General features: G+C 44.4%; 1 protein-coding gene across 2 annotated transcripts in view; it reads right to left on the bottom strand.

Annotated features, from left to right (window-relative positions):
• The window catches only part of LOC108413527 (CD2-associated protein), a 95,474-nt gene that overhangs the window by 26,890 nt on the left and 43,361 nt on the right, over positions 1-25,223 (bottom strand). For both annotated transcript variants that reach the window (XM_017686096.2, XM_037537779.1), the window contains 6 exons: positions 23,769-23,926; positions 18,014-18,107; positions 14,999-15,093; positions 13,274-13,372; positions 12,907-12,960; positions 2,435-2,471 (listed from right to left, as the gene is read on the bottom strand). In XM_017686096.2, coding sequence (XP_017541585.1) covers positions 2,435-2,471; positions 12,907-12,960; positions 13,274-13,372; positions 14,999-15,093; positions 18,014-18,107; positions 23,769-23,926 — 537 coding nt within the window. The remainder of the gene's footprint in view (positions 1-2,434; positions 2,472-12,906; positions 12,961-13,273; positions 13,373-14,998; positions 15,094-18,013; positions 18,108-23,768; positions 23,927-25,223) is intronic.

Raw genomic sequence — 25,223 nt, 5'->3', positions numbered from 1 at the left:
CCCTCTGAGTTATTGCACACACAATTGTTATTATTGCACATATGAACAGTTTCGTATTGAGTTTTGTGAATCACACACTGAGGGAGGAGTTATAGAGTCTGATGGCCACAGGTAAGAATGACTTCCTGTGGCGCTCTGTGGTGCATTTTGGTAGAGTGAGTCTTGAGCTGAATGAGCTCTTGTGTCTCATCACCGTGTCGTAGAGTGGGTGGGAGCCATTGTTCATAATGGCCCGCAGCTTAGACAGCATCCTCCTCTCCGACACGGCCGTCAGTCCAGCTCCACACCCACAACATCACCAGCCTTGCGGATCAATTTGTTGAGTCTGTTGGCATCTGCCACCCTCAGCCTGCTTCCCCAGCATGCAACAGCATAGAGGATAGCACTCGCCACCACAGACTCATAGAAGATCCTGAGCATAGTCCGGCAGATGTTAAAGGACCTCAGGCGCCTCAGAAAATAGAGACGACTTTGGCCCTTCCTGTAGAGGGCGTCAGTGTTCTTAGCCCAGTCCAGTTTATTGTCAATATACACAGCCAGATATGTCCACACTGGCCCCGCTGATGGACACCGATGCCTTGTCCCTCCTCAGATCCACCACCAGTTCCCTTTGTCTTTGTCACATTGAGCTGCAGGTGGTTCCGCTCGCACCATGCGACAAAGTCCTTCACCGTTGCCCTGTACTCATCCTCTTCACCCTTGCTGATACATCCAACTATTGCAGAGTCATCAGAAAACTTCTGAAGGTGGCAAGTCTCTGTGCAGTAGCTGAAGCCCGTGGTGTAGAGGGTGAAGAGGAAGGGAGAGAGGACAGTACCTTGTGGGACTCCAGTGTTGCTGACCACTCTGTCCGACACACAGTGCTGCAGGCGTACATACTGTGGTCTGCCAGTCAGGTAGTCAACAATCCAGGACACAAGGGGGGCATCTACCTGCATCACTGTGAGCTTATCACCCAGAAGTGCGGGCCAGACGGTGTTAAATTCGCTGGAGAAGTCAAAAAACATGACCCTCACAGAGCTGGCTGGCTTATGCAGGTGAGCATAAACTCGGTTGAGCAGGTAGATGATGGCGTCTTCAACTCCCAGGCGGGGCTGATAGGCAAAAAAACAGGAGATCTAGAAAAGGCTGGACTATGGGTCGGAGCTGATCCAAGACAAGCCTCTCCATGGTCTTCATGACAGGAGACATCAGTGCCACTGGCCTGTAGTCCTTGGCGTCACTGGGTTGTGGCGTCTTTGGGACAGGAACAATGAAGGATGTCTTCCACATCATGGGGACCCTCTGGAGACTCAGGCTCAAGTTGAAGACATGTTGAAGTACTCCACAAAGTTGGGTGGCACAGGCTTTAAGCACCCTGGGTGGAACCCAATCAGGGCCTGCAGCCTTGTTTGTGTGTAGTCTCTTCAGTTGTCTTCTCACCTGGTCAGCAGTGAGACACACTGTAGAGGTGGTGGGTGGGGGAGGTATAGAGGTGTGAGATGGGCTGTCACAAGAGGGGGGCAGGCTATCAGGAGGGGGGGGTTGAGTGGTATGGCAGATGATGGCTTGCGAATACTCGCGTGGTAAATAATATGGCCTGAGTACGACAGCCAACAGCTCAATGTCCGGGCAACAGGTACATTCCTTGATGGTAATGTGACCAGGGTTACACCAGCGGTTATTGACTAGCACAGCGAACCCACCTCCTTTGCGCTTACTGCTCTCGGTGCAGCCCCGGTCGGCCCGAACAGTCTGGAAGCCATCGATGGAAACATGGTCATCCAGGATGTCCTGGTGTAGCCATGTCTCCGAAAAGCACATTAGACTACACTCCCGGTACTCCCTCTGACTCCTGGCTAATGCTGTCAGCTCGTCCATCTTATTCGCCAGCGACCTCACGTTGCCCATGGTGACGGAGGGGAGACACGGCTTATATCCCTTCTTCTCCATAAGCCTCCGGCGTCTCTCCCTCGCTTTCCCCGTGCACTGGTTAATTCCCCCTCTGGAGACAGACGCACAGGGGATGCAAAGTTCTTCGGGGATGCTGTTGTCCTGGTCGGCATGCCGACCGGCTGCAGCGCGATCAGCTGGTCCCGGGTGTAAACAAAGCGGCCATGCTGCATCGCCACAGCGGACACGGGGAGTGAGTGAAAGTAGCGCTTTCACGGCGAAAAACCAGACAAAAACACTCTCTACTCGCATGTTTCGAGAGGGCACAGCTTCCCTAAATTGCCTCGTCAAAATAAATTAACTATTAAAAAGGTAAAGAAAAGTTACGAGCAAAAATGAAAGAACATGAACGGGAACTACTGTAACAGGCAGTACTACTGATATGATTTGCAAACAGTGAAAAAACTGTTTAACTTTCACCAACAGTATTTGCTAAGTGACGTAATTAAGACGTCTTGGTAGCAGGTCCAGACATGTGGGCCCTAGTGTAGCTACAACATACCTGTGGATTTGGATGGTGGCGGTGGCTTCTTTGGTTTCTGTGGAGAAACAGAAAAAGAGAAATGTACATGTTGTATTTCACTTAGTTAATGTTTTTAGATCTTCTCTAAAGCATAAATGTCAGGGGTTTTAGCCAAGGTTTACAATGAAACAGAGGTGCTTGCCCACAAAATAAAGACGTCAAAAAAAAAAAAAAAAAAAAAAAAGAAGATTTCAAGGCTCAGTAAACAAAAACTAAAAAAAAAAAAAAGACAGTAAATCGGCAGGTGAAGAGGTTACTGCTGGAAAATCTCTCTATTTGATGGTCTTTGAAATGTGTCAGTGGACGAGGTCTGTGGGTGCTCAATTGGCTGTTTTAGTGCACTGCACACCGCATGGGGGGATTTCAAAGGCCTTTCAAAAAGCTTGTGCTGTGCTCCTCATCATACGCTATCTCGGTCAATGTGGATATATTTTATTGATACTGATTGAAGAAGCACGCACCTCTTCCATGTTTATGATTTGAATATTAGATACAGCTTATCACCCAGCCTTAAGGTTCCTTGGGGGTGATTGTTTTCTGACACACCACTGTGAGTTTTGCGGTAAGAACCAGTTTAAATAAAGACACAAATATGCGAGTAAGCTTACAAGCAATTTATGATCATCTTACCTCATTAACTTATGTTTATGTAATAAAAGCTGGCTGTAGAATTCCAAAGAGTTCTTATACAAACACGGTCAAACACCTCAAAAGGAGATTCTAGGAAGCCACAAAAGACTTCTATGATGCTTATAGTTATGTAATTTCAATAATCCAGGGTTGCAGTCAAATACTAACAGCCCCCTTTCATGAGCTGATACTGAGTAAAGCAATTTATCGGAAAGGTCTACCTCAGGCCATTTGGGGAAACACAAACAAAGCAAGTATCAAATTTACAGCACCAACAGCACAACTGAAAATGTCGACAAAACACTGCTTCAAGTAAGCAGAAAGAACCAAGCAAGAAATCAGTATAAACATTCAAACAGCTGGAGGAAACAAAGATCAGCCTCACGTCTACAAAGGACAAGAAAAAACTTTCAGGGCAGTTTTCGTTCAACGGATGCTTCTAACATTGTGAGAAGGATCAATAATTTCTCAATGTGAGGTTTTCTTCACAATGGAAAGGACAAGAAACAGCAGCATAAACAAGATAAACAAGAAAGATATAAAAGAAGGAGAAATTGCTCTGATGCACCATTTCTAAAGAATAAAGCAGGTGATGCATTAGAAGCATAATGCTGTGAAGAGAAATTAGAAATTAGCTCTTAGAAACTTCTGCAAAGGGTTCGAATCATTCCAGTCCACTTTGACACTAAGTTTCTGCCAAACTTGTGAGAGTAATAACTGCTTATATTACACTCTTCTTCTTCTTCTTTCAGCTGCTCCCTTCAGGGGTCGCCACAGCGGATCATCTGCATCCATCTTGCCCTATCCACTGCCTCCTCTACTTTTACACCAACCATCTCCATGTCCACCTTCACTACATCCATAAACCTTCTCTGAGGTCTACCTCTTCTCCTTTTACCCGGCAGCTCAATCTCCAACATTCTGTGACCAATATATCCACTATTCCTCCTCAACACATGTCCAAACCATCTCAATCTGGCTTTATCTCCAAACTGCTCCACCTTCACTGTCCCTCCGATCTGCTCATTTCTAATCTTGTCCATCCTTGTCACTCCCAACAAAAATCTCAGCATCTTCACCTCCGCCACCTCCAGCTCAGCCTCCTGTCTTTTAGACAGAGCCACAGTCTCCAAACCGTACATCATAGCAGGACGCACTACTGTCTTGTAGACCTTCCCTTTCACTCTTGCTGCTATCCTTCTGTCACACATCAGCCCTGACACCCGTCTACACCCACTCCATCCTGCCTGCACCCTCTTCTTCACCTCTTTTCTACACTGTCCATTGCTCTGGATGGTTGATATTTGAAGTCATCCACCTTTACAACCTCGACTCCTTGCATCTTCACCTTTCCACCTGCCTCCCTCTCATTCACACACATGTATTCCGTCTTGTCTCTACTGACCTTCATTCCTCTCCTCTCCAGTGCAAACCTCCACCTCTCCAGATTCTCTTCCACCTGCTCTCTACTCCCACCACAGATTACAATGTCATCTGCAATCATCATGGTCCATGAAGCCTCCTGCCTGACCTTATCTGTCAACCTGTCCATCACCATTGCAAACAAGAAGGGGCTCAAAGCTGATCCCTGATGTAACCCTACCTTCACCTTGAAACCATTTGTCACTCCAACTGCACACCTCACCACTGTCTCACTATCCTCATACATGTCCTGCACCACCCTAACATACTTTTCAGCTACACCTGACTTCCTTATACAGTACCACAGTTCCTGTCTTGGCACCCTATCATATGCCTTCTCTAGATCCACAAAGACACAATGTAGCTCCTTCTGACCTTCTCTGTACTTCTCTACCAACACTCTCAACGCAAAAAATGCATCTGTGGTACTCTTTCTGGGCATGAAACCAAACTGCTGCTCACTGATCTGAACCTCTCGCCTTAGCCTTGCTTCAACAACTCTTTCCCATACCTTCAAACTGCTTATATTACACTCTTGTGTCAAAATGTTTCAAGATTATGCCTCAAATTAACTGCAGCAATGCCACCTGGAATAACCTTTAATTTACTTCTTGAAAACAACGCAATAAAGAAAAGAAAAACACTAAAAAGAAAAAAAAATTAAGATAATAAAGAAAATAAATGCACACATACACACACACACACACAAAGCAGGCATAGATGAAGTCCTAGTGGCTTGTATACCAGTTTATTCGGTTTACCAAACCAGTTTATTTGGTTTCCCAATGTTTCCCAAACCATATCGTAACTGTTATAGTGGTGTGCTATAAATAAGCGCTGATGACTATGTGAAAATCATGCTACCTTTCGCCAAATGACTGAGTCAAGGATGTTTGTCATGCTAAAAATTAAATTGAAAACACAACAGTTGCTCGATTATCTCCCACTGCATCTGAAATAGTCCACTATGGCATGCGCCTGTCCCCCAGGCCCCGATGACTGCCGCAAGAGCCGGCATGAAGACGGAGCCCAAACTCTGAGCGAGGGCAAACCCTGGCGAGGACAGCAGTGAGAGGAGAACCACAAGTGAGTGGAGGGTGGCTCTCGTTCCCTCTCTCGCTCTCCTGGGCGCCGCCTCTGGTCCCGCAACGAGACCACAGCTCCACAGCTAGGCCACCCAAGTCAAATGTAAGGGCTTGGGACTTGCACACCATCCCCCACTCACTCACTGTTCTCTCTCTCCATTGTCGTTGAGCAGAATTCAGGCCCTACCTTCCACTCTCATGGCCACCATCGCAGCCTGGGGAATAGGCACATGGCATATCTGCTTTGTCTCTGAGGCAGCAGACATAAAGGTCTTCTGGAGTTAGCCGTAGTCTAAAATGGACACAAGAGTGCTTCCGTTTCCTCTCATACTGCCTAAAATTAGTCACATATCTCAGTCAGCTGCCTCAGACTAGGCCTCAGTGGATCAGCTGGTACCGACAGTGTAAATGACTGTTTCCCAAATTCAAGCAGTGTGTGATCAAAGGTGCATGGACCGCATCTGAGGTGAGAAAATCAACAAATGACATGAGAAATTTGAATTTGGCTTCTTATTCGAATTTCCATCTTAAATGGGAAACTACACCAACACAGGTGCCAGAATGTAACTGCTTCTCCATTTAAGATGAAACAGAAAATTCAAGGCAAAAACGAGTAAATAAGAAGCCAGCGGGGCTAGTGTTACAAAAAAAAAAACCACCATTAACATGGATTTATCTATGTAATGTTTTGCTTTGTTTTTACTATTTTGCACAATAAGAATATTTTAGATTTACTTTGTTGGTTAAAGTGAAACGAAGAATAAAAAGTGAAAGAATTAAAAGTCACAGTTAACCTTCAAAAACAGGTCTCCTTAAGCACCTTACATGGTTTTATTTGAAGAAAAAAAAATTCTAAATGCACACACACTGGTTATATATCAAAGCTGTCAAAAAACTTGATATAAATTGACATTTGGCACTCTATCCTCAATTGTGTGACAGCAATGGTATATAATGAGATGTACATGAATGAAGGCAAAAGCACTGGTTTTCAACCAATTCTCTGACTTTCAAAAGCATCTCGGTTTTGTTTTTTTTAATGCTACATCAATACACTTCCAGCATTTTTGTTATTTCATCACTTGTGCATACTTCTCTTGACGCACCTATGCTTCTATGAATGCATAACAATATCTAATAATAAGAAACTCATGACACAATAGACCAAGATGCAAAAATATATGTGCATCATGGGTCGATACTGCATTCCTCTAAGTAAGCCCATTCATTGCAATTGCACTGTCTGAGAACAACAAAGCTTGTAATCATGTTAAGCCACATCAGCAATTTTAAGTCTCCAAGTTTTAGTCTTCGTATACTGTTCAATAATATAGATACAGTCATCACTTTTCTTCAGTGTTCAAAATATCATGAGAACACAGAATTGTGAACCCAGTATCGAGATTTGAATTGAATCATCAGCTTCGCTTCGCTATTAATGTTATTATTAACAGAGCACAAATGCGGCAATGGTGGTTTCTCAGTGAATATCCATTCACTTCAACCAAGCTATGATGTGTTCAGTCTGATGTGTAAAGCAACAACATCCCCATCACATTTCCTTGGCACAGCTATCTCACGATAATACTGTTTATACACCACGGTTGACTTGTTTCCCTAAAGACAATACTTCCTTTTATGAGCTCCTTCGTCACATGCCTTAATTTAGAGCTACCGGAGGTACGGCTGTCTGCTTTCCGCATCCACTTCTGGAGCGCTGAGTGCCTCTCTTGGCTTTGTGAACTGTGGGCCATGCCGTCATTTGCCATCACATGAGCTTCGGCTCGTCACATTCCTGCTGAAAACAGCCAAAGCCGCACAAAGGCACACATTCAGGCTGATTAGGGCGCAAGTCGCCACCCTTTATGCCCCCGAGCGTATCACTTCATGAACCCTCTGAATGTTGGGTGGGGTTTACACAGCCTTGCTGCTTAAAGGACATGAAGAAGCGAAACCACTGCTCACACAATCTCCCCAGTTCTTCTCTAGATAGAGTTTTGCTGCTGAACAACAATAACAAGCGCCAGTGTCAAAAGTCGGGTCCCTCCAATGTTTTGTCATGGGGTGGCTGGAAAGCCCCTCTGGGGATGAGCTCAATGACCTGAAAAAAATCGAAACTAGAGATCTAGGCTTTAAGTATTTGTGGATCACAAGATACAGGGACCTCTATGAAACAAGTAATCACTGATGGCTCATGATAATCAAGTAAAAGGCAATAGTGGAGGCCACAAAACAGAGAAAAGTAAGTGTGTAAAACTGGGTACTTATACCAATGGCTGTTATATTATTCAATGATAAATGAGAAATTCATTTTTACTAATACTGAAATTACTGCCGATAACTAATGACTAAATTATTTTGTGTTTAATGCTGGGCATTTCCTTTCTTTTCAGCTCACTTTAATACATAGACCTCGGTCCCATTGGTGGGGATTGGTGGTATGATTCCCCACAGGAAAGCCACTGCTTTACCAGTGAGAACTTCAGAAAGCTAATGTTACATTCACCAGCCACTTTAAGCGGCCCTGAAAATGTGTTCATATAAAGTGTCAGAAAAAATGTCACGTCAGATTCTAATGTTAAAATGCAAATCAATATCAGGTACTGATAACTCTATATGCCAGAAGAGGGTGTTAATGATCAGTTATTATTAGGGCTGGATCGTATGACAATATAGGATAAGATATACCACAGGATTTAAAAATTACAATTGTATTTAAAAATTTTGTTCCGTCTGTCTAGTAAGCTGCCAAATATAACCAATCTGGCAATTTACAAAGTTATTAGGGGAGCTCACTGACTGGTGATGAGGGGCCTTACTAATTGGTGGCATGTGAGCTCACTGACTGGTGGTGAGGGGCCTTACTAATTGGTGGCATGTGAGCTCACTGACTGATGGTGAGGGGCCTTACTAATTGGTGGCGTGTGAGCTCACTGACTGATGGTGAGGGGCCTTACTAATTGGTGGCGTGTGAGCTCACTGACTGATGGTGAGGGGCCTTACTAATTGGTGATGTGTGAGCTCACTGACTGGTGGTGAGGGGCCTTACTAATTGGTGGCGTGTGAGCTCACTGACTGGTGGTGAGGGGCCTTACTAATTGGTGGCATGTGAGCTCACTGACTGGTGGTGAGGGGCCTTACTAATTGGTGGCATGTGAGCTCACTGACTGGTGGTGAGGGGCCTTACTAATTGGTGGCATGTGAGCTCACTGACTGGTGGTGAGGGGCCTTACTAATTGGTGGCATGTGAGCTCACTGACTGGTGGTGAGGGGCCTTACTAATTGGTGGCATGTGAGCTCACTGACTGGTGGTGAGGGGCCTTACTAATTGGTGGCGTGTGAGCTCACTGACTGGTGGTGAGGGGCCTTACTAATTGGTGGCATGTGAGCTCACTGACTAATGGTGAGGGGCCTTACTAACTGGTGGCAGGTGAGCTCACTGACTGGTGGTGAGGGGCCTTACAAATTGGTGGCATGTGAGCTCACTGACTGGTGGTGAGGGGCCTTACTAATTGGTGGCATGTGAGCTCACTGACTGGTGGTGAGGGGCCTTACTAATTGGTGGCATGTGAGCTCACTGACTGGTGGTGAGGGGCCTTACTAATTGGTGGCATGTGAGCTCACTGACTAATGGTGAGGGGCCTTACTAACTGGTGGCAGGTGAGCTCACTGACTGGTGGTGAGGGGCCTTACAAATTGGTGGCATGTGAGCTCACTGACTGGTGGTGAGGGGCCTTACTAATTGGTGGCATGTGAGCTCACTGACTGGTGGTGAGGGGCCTTACTAATTGGTGGCATGTGAGCTCACTGACTGGTGGTGAGGGGCCTTACTAATTGGTGGCATGTGAGCTCACTGACTGGTGGTGAGGGGCCTTACTAATTGGTGGCGTGTGAGCTCACTGACTGGTGGTGAGGGGCCTTACTAATTGGTGGCATGTGAGCTCACTGACTAATGGTGAGGGGCCTTACTAACTGGTGGCAGGTGAGCTCACTGACTGGTGGTGAGGGGCCTTACTAATTGGTGGCATGTGAGCTCACTGACTAATGGTGAGGGGCCTTACTAACTAGTGGCAGGTGAGCTCACTGACTGGTGGTGAGGGGCCTTACTAATTGGTGGCAGGTGAGCTCACTGACTGGTGGTGAGGGGCCTTACTAATTGGTGATGTGTGAGCTCACTGACTGGTGGTGAGGGGCCTTACTAATTGGTGGCGTGTGAGCTCACTGACTGGTGGTGAGGGGCCTTACTAATTGGTGGCGTGTGAGCTCACTGACTAATGGTGAGGGGCCTTACTAACTGGTGGCAGGTGAGCTCACTGACTGGTGGTGAGGGGCCTTACAAATTGGTGGCGTGTGAGCTCACTGACTGGTGGTGAGGGGCCTTACTAATTGGTGGTATGTGAGCTCACTGACTGGTGGTGAGGGGCCTTACTAACTGGTGGCATGTGAGCTCACTGACTGGTGGTGACGGGCCTTACTAATTGGTGGCGTGTGAGCTCACTGACTGGTGGTGAGGGGCCTTACTAATTGGTGGCGTGTGAGCTCACTGACTGGTGGTGAGGGGCCTTACTAATTGGTGGCGTGTGAGCTCACTGACTGGTGGTGAGGGGCCTTACTAATTGGTGGCATGTGAGCTCACTGACTAATGGTGAGGGGCCTTACTAACTGGTGGCAGGTGAGCTCACTGACTGGTGGTGAGGGGCCTTACTAATTGGTGGCAGGTGAGCTCACTGACTGGTGGTGAGGGGCCTTACTAATTGGTGATGTGTGAGCTCACTGACTGGTGGTGAGGGGCCTTACTAATTGGTGGCGTGTGAGCTCACTGACTGGTGGTGAGGGGCCTTACTAATTGGTGGCGTGTGAGCTCACTGACTAATGGTGAGGGGCCTTACTAACTGGTGGCAGGTGAGCTCACTGACTGGTGGTGAGGGGCCTTACAAATTGGTGGCGTGTGAGCTCACTGACTGGTGGTGAGGGGCCTTACTAATTGGTGGTATGTGAGCTCACTGACTGGTGGTGAGGGGCCTTACTAACTGGTGGCATGTGAGCTCACTGACTGGTGGTGACGGGCCTTACTAATTGGTGGCGTGTGAGCTCACTGACTGGTGGTGAGGGGCCTTACTAATTGGTGGCGTGTGAGCTCACTGACTGGTGGTGAGGGGCCTTACTAATTGGTGGCGTGTGAGCTCACTGACTGGTGGTGAGGGGCCTTACTAATTGGTGGCATGTGAGCTCACTGACTAATGGTGAGGGGCCTTACTAACTGGTGGCAGGTGAGCTCACTGACTAATGGTGAGGGGCCTTACTAACTGGTGGCAGGTGAGCTCACTGACTGGTGGTGAGGGGCCTTACTAATTGGTGGCGTGTGAGCTCACTGACTGGTGGTGAGGGGCCTTACTAACTGGTGGCAGGTGAGCTCACTGACTGGTGGTGAGGGGCCTTACAAATTGGTGGCGTGTGAGCTCACTGACTGGTGGTGAGGGGCCTTACTAATTGGTGGCGTGTGAGCTCACTGACTGGTGGTGAGGGGCCTTACTAATTGGTGGCATGTGAGCTCACTGACTAATGGTGAGGGGCCTTACTAACTGGTGGCAGGTGAGCTCACTGACTAATGGTGAGGGGCCTTACTAACTGGTGGCAGGTGAGCTCACTGACTGGTGGTGAGGGGCCTTACTAATTGGTGGCGTGTGAGCTCACTGACTGGTGGTGAGGGGCCTTACTAATTGGTGGCGTGTGAGCTCACTGACTAATGGTGAGGGGCCTTACTAACTGGTGGCAGGTGAGCTCACTGACTGGTGGTGAGGGGCCTTACAAATTGGTGGCGTGTGAGCTCACTGACTGGTGGTGAGGGGCCTTACTAATTGGTGGTATGTGAGCTCACTGACTGGTGGTGAGGGGCCTTACTAACTGGTGGCATGTGAGCTCACTGACTGGTGGTGACGGGCCTTACTAATTGGTGGCGTGTGAGCTCACTGACTGGTGGTGAGGGGCCTTACTAATTGGTGGCGTGTGAGCTCACTGACTGGTGGTGAGGGGCCTTACTAATTGGTGGCATGTGAGCTCACTGACTAATGGTGAGGGGCCTTACTAACTGGTGGCAGGTGAGCTCACTGACTAATGGTGAGGGGCCTTACTAACTGGTGGCAGGTGAGCTCACTGACTGGTGGTGAGGGGCCTTACTAATTGGTGGCGTGTGAGCTCACTGACTGGTGGTGAGGGGCCTTACTAACTGGTGGCAGGTGAGCTCACTGACTGGTGGTGAGGGGCCTTACAAATTGGTGGCGTGTGAGCTCACTGACTGGTGGTGAGGGGCCTTACTAATTGGTGGCGTGTGAGCTCACTGACTGGTGGTGAGGGGCCTTACTAATTGGTGGCATGTGAGCTCACTGACTAATGGTGAGGGGCCTTACTAACTGGTGGCAGGTGAGCTCACTGACTAATGGTGAGGGGCCTTACTAACTGGTGGCAGGTGAGCTCACTGACTGGTGGTGAGGGGCCTTACTAATTGGTGGCGTGTGAGCTCACTGACTGGTGGTGAGGGGCCTTACTAACTGGTGGCAGGTGAGCTCACTGACTGGTGGTGAGGGGCCTTACAAATTGGCGGCGTGTGAGCTCACTGACTGGTGGTGAGGGGCCTTACTAATTGGTGGCATGTGAGCTCACTGACTGGTGGTGAGGGGCCTTACTAACTGGTGGCATGTGAGCTCACTGACTGGTGGTGAGGGGCCTTACTAATTGGTGGCGTGTGAGCTCACTGACTGGTGGTGAGGGGCCTTACTAATTGGTGGCATGTGAGCTCACTGACTAATGGTGAGGGGCCTTACTAACTGGTGGCAGGTGAGCTCACTGACTGGTGGTGAGGGGCCTTACTAATTGGTGGCGTGTGAGCTCACTGACTGGTGGTGAGGGGCCTTACTAATTGGTGGCATGTGAGCTAATTGGCACTGTTTAGATTTGTAGCCTGCTTGGTACACTAAATGTTAAGTTAGCCAGTAGGCTACACATTTAAACACAAAGGATTCATTTTAGATTTTTGCTGTCGCTCCAACACCAGTTGTTCAATTTCCTTAGATTTAAGTCCTCATCATCTAAACTTGTGTCAGTGTAGCTTCAGTCAGCAAGAATCTAACATGTTCTGTGAATGTCCAACATTTACCTCAGTATTATTTAGAGAAAGTGTACAGCACTTAATCCTAGTTATCGTATTAGCTTAGCAATTCCACAACAGTACATTCCTATGGAAAACATTTAGTTTACACACTTCTGGTAAGCCAAATTAACGTAAATCAAACAGTAAAACAAAAAGAGCTTCCTTACTTCTTCGGGTTCTTGTTTTGGAGACTGCTTAACAGAGCCTCTGAATACAAGTGCCTAAACAACATGAAAGACACTTTTTAAATACTCTTCAAAACTAGAAGCAAAATACAATGGTCAGTGTTTTCTGCCGGGAGAAAATTACACAGCAGTGAACACCTTCAAAAACAATTAATGGAACAGGACAATACTGCGAACTACTGCCCAGTGAAAGTGAATGACGCTCATTTCAAGCAGAGCATCCAACCAGGTAAGCACTATATAGGTTAAAGGATAATAAAGACAAATAAGCCCAGCATAGGCAGGCTAATTAGCTGTCAAAAGAGAACATAGAGAGCATATGGTGACGCACTCATTATTAGCACTTTACCTCTTTGTCTGTCTCTGGAATCAGCATCACGAAGTTGTCAGGAAACACTCCCTGTTTGCCATTTAGTTCTCCTTTCCACCAGCCAGGCTCCCCTGTGTCCTAAAACAGTCAAACAGAGCAAGTTAGCAAACATCTCAGGCTGGCACACTGTTTATCAACTGTAGATTAAACAACATGCCACCTGAAAAGTGATGACAACAAAACAACACATTGAATCTCTCTGATTAGCACACCTAGACATTCCAAATGTACTATTAAGCTGGAATTGGAGCTGTTGTACCAGCGCTGACCACAAGGTGGAGTTAAAGTGTAAATAATTAGACTGGAACAAGCTTGTTTTCTTTTACTGACAATTGATTTACAAATATCTAATATGTCACACCTGTAGGACTTAGAACTGCAATGCCAATAATAATCCACTCACTGCATGGCTGCCTACCAATGGACCACCAATGCTTTCCATCATCACAGAAGACATGAAGAAAAAGAAGTCTGAGAAAGTTTACACTGACAGGAAGCACAGCATTACAAAGAACTTCATCTTCCTCCCAACTCAGATCCTTCTGCTACTGTTTGATGCTACTGGAGAAGACTGCTGCCCTCCCGTCCACTCAAAACCATGCTTACACAAGCAAGTCTGAGCTTACTGTGGCTACTAGCAGTCATCAGGATTTGGCTTCACAACAGAGCAGCATGTAGTGACACTGAGTGGCAACATCATTTAGCTACTTCACACAGCAGCCCACAGATGGCCAACAAAGAAGTAATGATAAAATGTCCATTGCATAACAATGTAAATAAAAATAATCTGCTCCTTTGTTTTTGCACCTTTCGTCATAATTAAAATAGCATTTTCAAGAGGAATGCAGAAGATCTGCTGCTATGCCCTGGAGAATAGGCAAAATTGTAGCCCAAGTAATATTTACAACCCCATTTCCAAAAAAGTTGGGACCTTTTGCAAAATGTAAATAAAAACAAAATGCAATGATGTGCAAATCATTTAAACCCTCCATCTCACTGAAAATAGTACAAAGACAACAAATCAAATGCTGAAACTGAAAAATTGTATTGTTTTTTGAAAAATACTCAAAATGCTCATTTTGAATTTGTTGCCAACAATAGGCTGAGAAATTTGTGTAATGCTGCCAAAAAAAAAAAACCTGGTGGTTAATTGGCAACAGGTCAGTAACATGATTTGTAAAACAGCATCTCAGAGAGCCGGAGTCTTCCAGAAGAAAACATGAGGAGGGGTTCAACACTCTGTAAAAGACTGTATGACCAAATAGTGCAACAACGCAGGAATAACGTCTGTCAATATAAAATGGCGAAGAGCTTCTGCTTTTCATCATCTACGGTACATACGGACACTAGAAGATTCAGAGAAAAATCTCTGAATTTAAGAGACAGGGCCAAAAAACAGTACTTGCTGGCTGTGATCTTTGGGCCCCCAGGCATTAAAAATAGACATGATTCTAAAGTGGAAATCACTGCATCAAATTCAAAATGGGCATGTTTTTCAAAAACAATAAAATCTCTCAGTTTCAATATTTGATATGTTGTCTTTGTAGTATTTTCCTTTGAAAACATGGTTTACATGATTTGCACATCACTGCATTCTATCTTTGCTTACATTCTGCACAGCGTCCCAACTTTTATGGAATTGGGGTTGTAATATCTCCTGTGTTGTCAGAGCCTCTCAGAGGTTAGTCAATCTGTTCAACTCACCTTACTCAGTAAATGAATGATGTCACCTTCCTTAAAGTCCAGCTCATCCTGATTCATAGCCTCATAATTAAAGGTGGCCTTGCAGTATTCCTTTACTGTAAACAAGAAGGATTAACACATTAGCATGTCATATATAATCAAACTGGATAATATACAAAGATCAGGCGTAACATTATGACCACCGTGTTTCTAAACTCACTGTCCATTTTATCAGCTCCACTTACTGTATAGGTGCACTTTGTAGTTCTACAGTTACAGACTGTAGTTCATCTGTTCCTCTGATACTTTGTTAGCCCCCTTTTACCCTGTTCTTCAGTGGTCAGGACCCTCATGGACCCTCACAGAGCAGGTACTATTTGGGTGGTGGATCATTGTCAGCACTGCAGTAGCACTGATGTGGTGGTGTGTGTGTGTTGCGCTGGTATGAGTGGATCAGACACAGCAGTGCTGCTGGAGTTTTTAAACACTGTGTCCACTCACTGTTCACTCTGTTAGACACTCCAATCTTGTCGGTCTACCTTGATGTAGATGTAAAGTCAGAGACGATAGTTCATCTGCTGCTGCACAGTTTGTGTTGGTCATCCTCTAGTCCTTCATCAGTGGTCACAGGACGCTGCCCACAGGACGCTGTTGGCTGGATCTTTTTGGTTGGTGGACTATTTTCAGTCCAGCTGTGACACTGAGGTGTTTAAAAACTCCAGCAGCACTGCTGTATCTGATCCACTCAGACCAGCGCAACACACACTAACACATCACCACCACGTCAGTGTTACTGCAGTGCTGAGAATGACCCACCACTCAAAAAGAACTTGCTCTGTGAGGGTCCATGGGGGTCCTGACCAGGAAGAACAGGGTAAGAGGGGGCTAACAAAGTATCAGAGAAACAGATGGACGACAGTCTGTAACTGTAGAACTACAAAGGGCACCTATATACACTGCTCAAAAAAATAAAGGGAACACTTAAACAACACAGTATAACTCCAAGTAAATCAAACTTCTGTGAAATCAAACTGTCCATTTAGGAAGCAACACTGATTGACAATCAATTTCACAGCTGTTGTGCAAATGGAATAGACAACAGGTGGAAATTGTTGGCAATTAGCAAAACACATTCAATAAATGAGTGGTTCCGCAGGTGGAGACCACAGACCACTTCTCAGTACCTTTCTGCTTTCTGCCTGATGTTTTGGTTACTTTTGAACGTTGGTGGTGCTTCCACACTCGTGGTAGCATGAGACGGACTCTACAACCCACACAAGTGGCTCAGGTAGTGCAGCTCATCCAGGATGGCACATCAATGCAAGCTGTGGCAAGAAGGTTTGCTGTGTCTGTCAGCATAGTGTCCAGAGGCTGGACGCACTACCAGGAGACAGGCCAGTACACCAGAAGACGTGGAGGAGGCCGTAGGAGGGCAACAACTCAGCAGCATTACCGCTACCTCCACCTTTGTGCAAGGAGGAACAGGAGGAGCACTGCCAGAGCCCTGCAAAATGACCTCCAGCAGGCCACAAATGTGCATGTGTCTGCACAAACGGTTAGAAACCGACTCCATGAGGATGGTATGAGGGCCCGATGTCCACAGATGGGGGTTGTGCTCACAGCCCAACACTGTGCAGGACGCTTGGCATTTGCCAGAGAACACCAGGATTGGCAAATTTGCCACTGGCGCCCTTGTGCTCTCCACAGATGAAAGCAGGATCACATTGAGCACATGTGACAGACGTGACAGAGTCTGGAGGCGCCGTGGAGAGCAATCTGCTGTCTGCAGCATCCAACAGCATGACCGGTTTGGCAGTGGGTCAGTAATGGTGTGGGGTGGCATTTCTTTGGAGCGCCGCACAGCCCTCCATGTGCTCGCCAGAGGTAGCCTGACTGCCATTAGGTACCGAGATGAGATCCTCAGACCCCTTGTGAGACCATATGCTGGTGCGGTTGGCCCTGGGTTCCTCCTAATGCAGGACAAAGCTAGACCTCATGTGGCTGGAGTGTGTCAGCAGTTCCTGCAAGATGAAGGCATTGAAGCTATGGACTGGCCCGCCCGCTCCCCAGACCTGAATCCGATTGAGCACATCTGGGACATCATCTCTCGCTCCATCCACCAACGCCACGTTGCACCACAGACTGTCCAGGAGTTGGCGGATGCTTTAGTCCAGGTCTGGGAGGAGATCCCTCAGGAGACCATCCACCACCTCATCAGGAGCATGCCCAGGCGTTGTAGGGAGGTCATACAGGCACGTGGAGGCCACACACAATACTGAGCCTCATTTTGACTTGTTTTAAGGACATTACATCAAAGTTGGATCAGCCTGTCGTGTGTTTTTCCACTTTAATTTTGTGTGTGACTCCAAATCCAGGCCTCCATTGGTTAATAAATTTGATTTCCATTCATGATTTCTGTGTAATTTTGTTGTAAGCACATTCAACTTTGTACAGAACAAAGTATTCAATGAGAATATTTCATTCATTCAGATCTAGGATGTGTTATTTGAGTGTTCCCTTTATTTTTTTGAGCAGTGTATAAGTGGAGCTGACAAAATGGACAATGAGTGTAGAAACAAGGAGGTGGTCATAATGTTATGCCTTTTTTGGAGAAAAATGCCATATTTAACTTTGTTCCTTGTATTATCACCTTTTTTTTTACCAGTGAGTTTTTAAACTTTATAATGAGATAATACACCGGTAATACAATATACATAGAATAATATACACACACTCAAAAATACAAGGAAACTGTCATGTTTTACCGTAAAGCTGAGCACTTCACAAAACAGATGGCTTGCATATTTTCTTCCTGTACTGGAATGTAGCAAATTCCCAAATACTGATAACAATATTTGAATACTGGCACCTGGAGTGCTAAACTGAGTACTTGAGTATGTTAAATAACAATGTTTTCTTCCTAAATAATTCTGATTGTAATTGCCTAATTTTTGCCTATAACCAAGCAATTTGAGCTCTGAAAGTATAAATGTGTACTTTGATGGTAGTACGATAGCATGCAGGCCAGACACTTACCCTTTCCTTTGCTTTCCCCATCTTTCTCCACTTTCTGAGCATCTGGCGTGCTCAAGTGGGTAGGCTTAGCAGCAGATGGTAATGATGGGATCGGCTGAAATGAGGCAGAAGCATAGATGGGTTTAAAGCCATGGCAGCGACAAAGACACGCACATGCATGCAGTCATATACACTAAGTGAGTCATACCATGGGGTGCCATGTTCAGACCAGAGGGGTCAGGATTAGACAAAACCATACATTAAACTTTCACGTACTTTGAAGGGAACAAAGAAAGATCAGAAAAAAAGGAGTTCACAGTGGTGGTACATAAGTAGTATTTTTATTGTATCTGTACTTTACTGAGGTATTTCCATTTTTTACTTTCACTCCACTACATTTCAGAGTCTAATATCTGACTTTTTCCTCCACTACATTTTGAGAAATCTGTCGTTCCTTTTGGTTTCTGTGTGTATAAAAATGTAACATGTCAAAACAAAAGAAGTGCAAAGCAAGAGCACCAATCAGGGCACAGCGGTCACTTTGTTTAGAGCTTGTTTTGACCTGCTGGTCATACCGACCCAGTGCAGCACACGGTTCAACGTCAGCAGCGTAAAATTTTGGGAGAGTCTGTTCAACATAAATGATGAACTAACCTAACTTTGTGTAAAGATCAATATATTAAAGGAAACTCATTTGTGATCCTGAGTTTAAAGCCAGTTTTTATTAAACTTAAACTTGGAACTAAGTTGCTAATAAATAAAATGAGTTCATGAAGCGAGTCTTGTTATAAAATGATAACAGGACATCAGAGCCATAATTAATCTTTTACTACTTTTACTTTATACTTAAGTACATTTGAAGGCAAATACTTTAGTACGTTTACTCAAGTGGAGGTCTAAAGGGAGGAGCTTTTACTGGAGTAATATTTTACCTTGGTTGTCTTTACTTTAACTCGAGTACATGATTTGTGTACTTCATCCACCACTGGGAGTTCATTGTTTAAGAAGGAGAGTTCACCATTTATTCATATATTGCTTTACCCATGAGTCCTCCACTGACACCATTACTAACAAATAGGCACTGCCATTTAATCAGTAGGTGTAAAATGGAGCTCTCTGAAAGAAGTCCACTATCTATTTGCCAGTTTTTGAAGTTTAAACTGTCCACAAAAAAGAATACGCATTTCTTTTATCTATACTTATTATTTAAGTTACTAATAGTTCATTTTTAACCTACAGCATCTCGAGACACCAGCTGCTTGTTTCAATATCAGTTTTACCATACCACTGTCCACTTGGCCTTGCCATTTCCCAGAAAATTCAAGGCAAGTCAAGCGGTCTTTATGGTCACTCCTTGACATAACTTGTCCACACTGGAACAAAATGTCATTCTTCAGCCTCCATTATTAGTTAAACTGATTCAGTCACGTGATGTTACTGAGTAGGATGAGCTCATGAGGCTCATTTCAGGACGCCGGTTCGTTCACATTAAGGACAGGTTTGAATCAGCTACCTAAACGTGAGGTGGTCTGTGAATACAAATCTTGATTTCATGAGGAAAAAAAAAAAAAAAAAAAAAAAAGTACAAAACCGTTTTCCTTTTGTTTTTTTTTTTTGCTTCACCTTTCAGGCATGCTGCCAGTCCACCACTTCTGACTCATTTTGACGAGGTCTGTTAACATAACTGTTATTGGCACGTTGCTTCTAAGCGGATGTGTTTACTTGACGCTGCTATACAACTCACAAATACAACACTGGAGCTGAAGTTTGGTCTGGTGCACATAGAAAAAAAAAACACTCTTAAAAATAGGCATTCTGCTCCAGAAGTGCAGCCACATGTGCAAGCCAGAAAAAAGGGAGGAAAAAAGTGGGTCATGCTTGAGAGATGGGAAATAGCAACCTTTAACAATAATCTCCAGAAATGAGGCGGCGTTGCAAAAGGAAGGGATCACAATGGAACCGGCTACCTTACTGTACTCCCAGGATCTGAGCAAACATTGGCACGGCTTCTAGTAATGCAGCTGCACCTGTAATTACTCTTCCCTGCTCCAGCACCCAGTTATATGGAGTAAGCAGCTCTCAGGATAGAAGAGATTATATGACCATCAAGCACTAAACTGCATTGGCAGTTGTTGTGGAAAACTGACTTTTCCATGCTTTCTTAAAATAAAAAGCCTTTGATGTGGTATGTAAATGTTTTAAAAAATTTAAAACGTACCCTACACTCCACAGTCTATATATGGAAACTAAGCTGCAAAAACAGCCTATGTTGAAAACCCCATTTGTCACAAAAACAATGCAGTTATATATAGCCGCCTATTCAGCCTGCACAGGTTTAGCCCCACCCATTCATGGTGAAGTTAAAAGGAGTGTTTCAGCTTGGACTGCTTTTTGAATGCAGCTCAATACAGAGCAGCCAATCAGAACAAAGACCACTTACATATATATCAACCTTAGAGTAACTACACCCTAAGACCTTTTTTTTTTTCAATAACAGCTAAAATGCACTGTTCTGGAATATTAAAACATACCAGACTCGCTTAAAACCCAAACTGTTTTAAGCGAAACTGTTTTTACAGTTTCCAAACTGTAAAAATATTTTTTTCATGGTCAGTTCCGCCTCTGCAGCGCTCCTCTGGTTCAACTCAGCTACAGGCGTGGCTGATGTGTCTTGGTATTTCAGTCAGTATGCAAATCAGACAAACAACATTACCACACTCTGATGACGCCCTACTCGTACCACACTCATAAATATGAAAGCCAGTCATAAATGTCAGCTGTCTGTACCGATTAAGTGAGGATTCTTAAAAGTCTCCATAAAAAGCTGCTGGTGTTACATCTGATTCAAGTTTCCCTTCGCAACTCAAACCCTAGGGCGCGCATCAATGATTTTTTCTGTAACACCGGTAAGTAACATGAACAGCTTGCAGAACATAAGGTTTTAGGGCAGCTGTAGCAAACCTGGCTGACTGGTAATGCAGTCTGCGACCTTGATGTCAAACTGAATGAAACTTAGATAGAAAGCGTTCAAAGAAACCCAATGTATTCATTTGGAATTCAGTGCGTCTAAGAAATCAGGACTCAAACGTGGACCTGTTGGGAATGGAGTTCCTGAAGGGAATGTTCTGTCGTTCAGATCAATGCAGTGCCCTCTCATTTTTGAGCATTTTTAAAAAGTTGAGCCAGGGGTGGAGTTAGCTGAAAGTAGTGGTATGTAGTTACTTTTAAAGGCACAGTAACAAACACAGTAGGTTAAATTCTAAGGGATAAAAAGATACTGCAAAATATTTTTCCTGCAGGGGAAAAATCCAAAAATGAAAGAAAAATATAAAAATGAGAGACATGCCCTTTATCTGGGCCCTTTAAAGAATACTCCAGTGTTTTCTGCATCTATCTGCAGTGTATACAGGGCATGGTTGATTACCAGGGGTAGTCGTGGGCTGGAGTCTAACCCCCAGTTGCTCCCTGGGCGCCGTGGATAGGGCTGCCCTCCGCTCCGGGCAAGTGTGCTCACTGCCCCCTAGTGTGCGTGTTCACTAGTGTGCATATATACGTGGGTGTTTCACTGCACGGATGGGTTAAATGTAGAGGTCTAATTTCACAGTGTGCAAAATACAGTTGGCAAAGTGGTTCTAAATTATCTAAATTATTACCACACAGTTTAATTTCAAGTTGTGTTCCCTGTATCTAGTACAAGAAAAGAAAACACATTTGACTCAAAACACATCTATAGTAGATGGTGTGACTGCGTTAAATTCCAGAGACTGACAGGCCAGTTTTTGTACTGCAAAAAGTTCCTATTGAGGAAATGTAGTCTAGAACATTGTAGCCACTATGCGGCTGTTTACACTGTGCACCACTCAATCTGACCCCATAAAAGTCTGTTTAAATGCACCCAGGATGCATTGTTATCAGACTGTGATCGGATCCCTCAAACAATTCAACACAAACTAAGAAAACTGTAAATGGAATGCGCTTACTTTATCTGCATACAGTAACATAAACCTTCACTTTTCTTCCATGTCCTCTGGGCAGTAGTGAAGTTTTGACAGCAGTGGTGAACAAAGTACACAAACCATGTACTTGAGTTAAAGCAGAGACACCCAAGGTAAAATATTACTCCAGTAAAAGTAGAAGTTCCTCCCTTTAGACCTCCACTTGAGTAAAGGTATTAAAGTATTTGCCTTCAAATGTACTTAAGTATAAAGTAAAAGTACTAAAAGAGTAATTATGGCTCTGATGTCCTGTTATCATTTTATAACAAGACTCGCTTCATGAACTCATTTCAGGTGAAAATCCTCCAGTGTCTCTCTGTCTTTTAATAGAACGTCATTAATTAGTGACGCTGACGTCTATTAAAATGATCATAAGCACAAAAAGCTGAAGGTAAACAGTTTCCATCAGGGAGAACCGAGTGGCTCTGAAATCACTTTTTACAAACAAGCAAAGTTTCAGTTTAAGATTTATTTACAACTTAGTTCCAAGTTTAAGTTTAATAAAAACTGGCTTTAAACTCAGGATCACAAATGAGCTCCTTTACTATGTTGATCTGTAGGTCTCTGTTCATAAACATAAACCAGCCCAAACTAATTTACTATAAAATGAAATGGTGTTTGTATAAATTCAGAAAAAAGCCGCGTCAGTCACGACTGCATATGTGGACATATTTCTATATTGTGCTCTATTTACACAAAGTTAGGTTAGTTCATCATTTATGTTGAACAGACTCTCCCAAAATTTTACGCTGCTGCTCTGATGTTGAACCGTGTGCTGCACTGGGTCGGTATGACCAACAGGTCAAAACAAGCTCTAAACAAAGTGACCGCTGTGCCCTGATTGGTGCTCTTGCTTTGCGCTTCTTTCGTTTTGACATGTTACGTTTTTATACACACAGAAACCAAAAGGAACGACAGATTTCTCAAAATGTAGTGGAGGAAAAAGTCAGATATTAGACTCTGAAATGCAGTGGAGTGAAAGTAAAAAGTCGCCCAGAATGGAAAAACTTCAGTACAGATACACGAAAAAATACTTAAGTACAGAAACTAATTACATTTACTTAGTTACTGTCCACCACTGATTGACAGTATATAATACACTGGTAGTAACAGGCGAGAAACTATGTTTACCAGTTTGGTTACCAGAATGAAAAAATTATGTACATTGAGGTGGAAAACTGGACCTCATCAGGACACAAATTAATGAATAGTGTTAATGGAACACAGCCAAAGTACATCCAAATATCATCCGGATAAGAAACTCCTGTTATTGTGCTATCTGAAACATTGCTGCCAATACTGTATTCTACTCAAGTACTGTATATTTCCACCTCATTAACTGCTGTGCTCACATGTCAATCTGTCCAAGTATACCTACATAGCATAGCATGTTAAATATCTCTGCACCTTATTCTCACTACCTCATGTTCAGAAATGAGTGCTGTGTTGGCGCTGCACTGTCCTGTCTGTTTACTGTGTCTGTGTGTTTAATTTATTATATTGTTTCTAATTTAACATTTGCGCACTTACGTCTGCACGTTTGCAGTTTGTAGTGTATTATTTTGCTCCATGTTCCACCATGTTGGTCTTGGAGGAACGTAACTTCGCTCCACTGTATTTGCACATAGATGGAATGACAATAAAAGCTCCTTGACTTTTTGTGAGATGTAAACAAGCTCTAAAATTGTAACTGTATTTTAGAGTTTTACCTGCTGTTAAGTGCACAGTATTGTTTTGAGTGTTGGCGTGTAAGCAGTGCAGTGAAATTAAACTAAGCTTACCTTTTCATTCTTCTCCTCAGACTCTGACGGCAGTCGCACTCTCAGCTTCACCGAGCCTTCCCGGAAAATATCTCCAAAACCTACCCCTTTGACCTTTTTAGGTGGAGCAATGACCCCATTCCCAGGGGAAGTCGGACTCATGAGCTCGTCTTTGCTGTCTGTGGTCAGACAAACACAAACACGAAGTGGGCAATATGCCAGAAATATGACACTAGGACATTTACAATACAGGATAAATATTTCCATAATATTTAATACATTCAAATTTTCAAAAACAGAGAAGTCACTCAAATAACCAACCTGATAACTACTTTTATAAACCCATGCACTTGCGTAAGAACGCCTGTTTATAAAGCTAAACGATAGTCTGTCACACAGCTGGCAGCTCTGCACACTGGACTCACTGAAGATTGTGAAGCAGCGAGACTCTTCCAATTTGAGACAGTAATATCAGTTTAAACCCCAAGTGCAGTCAAAGGTTTCTTTCTGCTGCAGACTGCTAGTTAGGCAGCATGCCAGTTAGCTAGCATGTTCTCAGAAAAACGGCTCTGATGTCCACGTATGAAAAGATGCCCAAGGATTCTATACTTAAGCAATAGAACCCGAGACGGAGTGTGCAGAAAGTAAAAACATTCAAATGGCTTGAGCGTCTTCTACAGCTGTCAAACTCGTTGCTTAGCAACGGCGTCTCAGCGGAGTGATACAATGTGAAAAACCTGTGATATTATGGCGAAATAACAGCACGGTTACGCTTCTCAACCAATCAGCTTGCAGGGCCAAAACTAACTGTTCACAGTGGTGGTGACTACAACCAGATGTCCGAGACGTTTAATTAAGATTAAGATTAAGAGTAAGATTAAGTGACCCTTATTAGTCCCACAATGGGGGAAATTTAATACATATTAATACAATATAATGCATACAAAGGCTCCCTCACAGAAAGCTATTAAATATAATGGTTATGAACATGCTGCCTGATGTCTCGGTCATCATTTCACCATAGTTCTGAGATAAGATTACGGCCTAAAACACATGGCTTTTTAACTTAAGTTACCCTTTATTAGTCCCACAATGGAGAAATTCACCTCTGCATTTAACCCATCTGTGCAGTTTAACACTCACATACATACTAGTGAAGACACACACTAGGGGGCAGTGAGCACACTTGCCCGGAGTGGTGGGCAGCCCTATCCGCAGAGCCCGGGGAGCAGTTGGGGGTTAGGTGTCTTGCTCAAGGGCACTTCAGTCACATACAGTTGGCTCAGGGGATCAAACGAGCAACCTTCTGGTCACAAGGTGCGTCCCTAACCTCCAGCCCACGACTGCTTAATGTATGGTGGAGAGGTGCATGCAGGGCTTTGCATGGCAAACTAGTACCAATAAAAATGTATTTTTTCTGATTTATCACTAATTTATCATCACCATTGCATATAAAAACTTATAGGACACATGTGG

This window comes from Pygocentrus nattereri, chromosome 4 (assembly GCF_015220715.1).
Source record: "Pygocentrus nattereri isolate fPygNat1 chromosome 4, fPygNat1.pri, whole genome shotgun sequence".
Classification (NCBI taxonomy): Eukaryota; Metazoa; Chordata; class Actinopteri; order Characiformes; family Serrasalmidae; genus Pygocentrus; species Pygocentrus nattereri.
Note: the sequence above shows the minus strand (reverse complement) of the source record. Positions and strands in the feature narration are given on the sequence as shown.